The 2,496-nt window shown below is 49.3% G+C and overlaps 1 protein-coding gene across 1 annotated transcript in view; it reads left to right on the top strand.

The window, feature by feature from the left end:
- LOC110593144 (olfactory receptor 4D2-like) overlaps positions 1–892 on the top strand; it is a 1,494-nt gene extending 602 nt beyond the window's left edge. The window contains exon 2 of the mRNA XM_044921825.1: positions 77–892. Coding sequence (XP_044777760.1) covers positions 77–892 — 816 coding nt within the window. The remainder of the gene's footprint in view (positions 1–76) is intronic.
- The last annotated feature ends 1,604 nt before the right edge of the window (positions 893–2,496 follow it).

Genomic DNA, 2,496 nt, shown 5'->3' with positions numbered 1-2,496 from the left:
CTCAGAGACTCGAGAGCTCCAGCTTTTCCTGTTTCTGGTGTTCCTGTTTGTCTACACCACCACTGTCCTGGGAAACCTCCTCATCATGGTCACGGTGACTTCAGACACCCAGCTCCACACACCCATGTACTTCCTGCTCCGAAATCTGGCTGTCTTAGACTTCTGTTTCTCCTCTGTCACTGCCCCAAAGATGTTGGTGGACTTCCTCTCTGAGAAAAAGGCCATCTCCTACCAGGGCTGTATGGCCCAGATCTTCTTCTTCCACTTTCTGGGAGGCGCCATGGTATTCGTCCTCTCGGTCATGGCCTATGACCGCCTTGTTGCCATCTCTCGGCCCCTCCACTATGTCACCATCATGAACAGTCAGCACTGCATGGGGCTGGTGGTGACAGCCTGGATGGTAGGTTTTGTGCATTCCATTGCCCAACTGGTTCTGATGCTCCCATTGCCTTTCTGTGGCCCCAACATCCTGGATAACTTCTACTGTGACGTCCCACAAGTGCTGAGACTTGCCTGCACTGACATCTCCCTCCTGGAGTTTCTCATGATCTCCAACAGTGGAATGCTGGATGTCGTCTGGTTCTTTCTCCTCCTGACCTCCTACTCAGTCATCCTGGTGATGCTGAGGTCCCACTCTGGGCAGGCGAGGAGGAAGGTGGCTTCCACCTGCACCACCCACATCATCGTCATGTCTATGGTTTTCATTCCAAGCATTTACCTCTATGCCCGGCCCTTCACCCCCTTCTCCATGGACAAGGCTGTGTCCATCAGCCACACGGTCATGACCCCCATGCTCAACCCCATGATCTACACCCTGAGGAACCAGGAGGTACAGGCAGCAGTGAGGAGACTAGGGAGGCACTGGCTGGTTTGTAAAAGGGAGCAACAATGAGTAGGTCACTTCTCCTTGGCTTTGTTTTCCATTTGTAGAATGGAGGGAAAGCTACTGTATCTGCTGACTTCATAGCTTGTGGATATGTTGTGGAGGTCATCATAGAAGTTACTGAGTTTTGGGCACCTGGGTGACCCAGCCAGTTAAGCATCTGACTTGATCTCAACTGAGGTCTTGATCTTCGGGGTAATGAGTTCAAGTTCTGTGTTGGTCTCCACTCTGGGCGAGGAGACTATCAAGAAAAAAAAAGTGAGTGATTTTGAAACTAAGCAACTGACTCAGATTTTTAGGAAAAGGGAGAAAATCCTCTTTGGTGGCCTAGGTTTATGCTGAAGTTCTGAAACTCCTGCTACAATGAGAAGCATTCTCATGGCTCCAAAAAGCCACACCCTTCTTTTCCTCTTCTTGGTGGATAGTTTCCTCTTATGAGGAGGCTATTTCCAGTGAGAGCAGTTCTAGTTTATGTGTTTTCCCAGCCATTTTTGGTCAGTGTCCAGAGTGTTAGAGAAAGCACAGGCCTTGAAGCCTTAGCCCTAAATTGGGAGCCCCTGACCCATTCGTTCCCAGACTGATGATCTTGGAGCAGCTACCTGGCCTCTCTTGAATGTATGGATTCTTCCTCCCCACACTGGCATAGTCCCAATAATCTCACAGATTTGTTGTAAGATTCCAAAACATGTAGAAGAATATTTTATAAACCTTACATAGAACCTAGGCAAGGATTATTGTCATTCTTCTTCCTGACATTTCTTCTCTCATCAGATGTGTAGTGTTTTGGAGGGGTTTGGTGGCAATCCCTCAGTGTAGTGAGGGAGGCCTGGAGGGGGTGGGGGCTGAGCTCCAGAGGGCCTTTCACCATGCCCAAGAGTGAAACAGAGAACAGAGGGTGAGCATAAATTCAGGGGCATGTCTGCAAGGCTCTAACAACTTACGGCTATCCCTGCCCCCCTCACCCCCATTTTCAGACTCCACACTTCTGGCAAATAGGATTGGGAAGATCTGTTCATGTGTTCATTCATTCATTTTTGTGAACATACATTTGGGGCCTGCTGCAGTATTGGTGTGTAGACAGTGCTCTCTAGCACTGTGCTGACTCTCATTTCTCTTATCCCCACCCATTTTCCCTTCTCTCCCTCCCTACATTGATTTCTGCCAGTTCAGTCTTTACGTCCATGTGGTCTTTTCCCCCACCTCCAGTTCAGTGGTGTCCCTTGCTTCCTCTCTTCCTGGAACTCATTGCCACACACCCGTTGTATTTCCTTCACTCTCACACTGGACCTTTGGGATCAGGTTGTTCGGCAGAGTTGAAGAGAAGAAGTGGGTTATGGTTACAGTTGCAAAGGGCTGCAAGCCCGGCTGCTTTTATTTAAATCCTGAAGTTGTGGACTGTGGGGATAAGAAGCTGTCGGGACAGACACAGCTGGTCTCTCCTCATTCCTGCCCTCTCTCCGTCCTTACACAGTCATCTTGTATATGACTCACATGGGAGCCTCAACCCGAAAACCAGACCTTCCCATTCTGCTTTCTGCAGTTAACTAGCTCAGTGTCTCAGGTTCAAACTCTAAAGCCCTACGAGAATAACCTGATGGGCTGAGGTTGGGCCC

The sequence above is a fragment of the Neomonachus schauinslandi genome, chromosome 15 (assembly GCF_002201575.2).
Source record: "Neomonachus schauinslandi chromosome 15, ASM220157v2, whole genome shotgun sequence".
Classification (NCBI taxonomy): Eukaryota; Metazoa; Chordata; class Mammalia; order Carnivora; family Phocidae; genus Neomonachus; species Neomonachus schauinslandi.
This window is presented reverse-complemented; position numbering and strand designations above follow the sequence as displayed.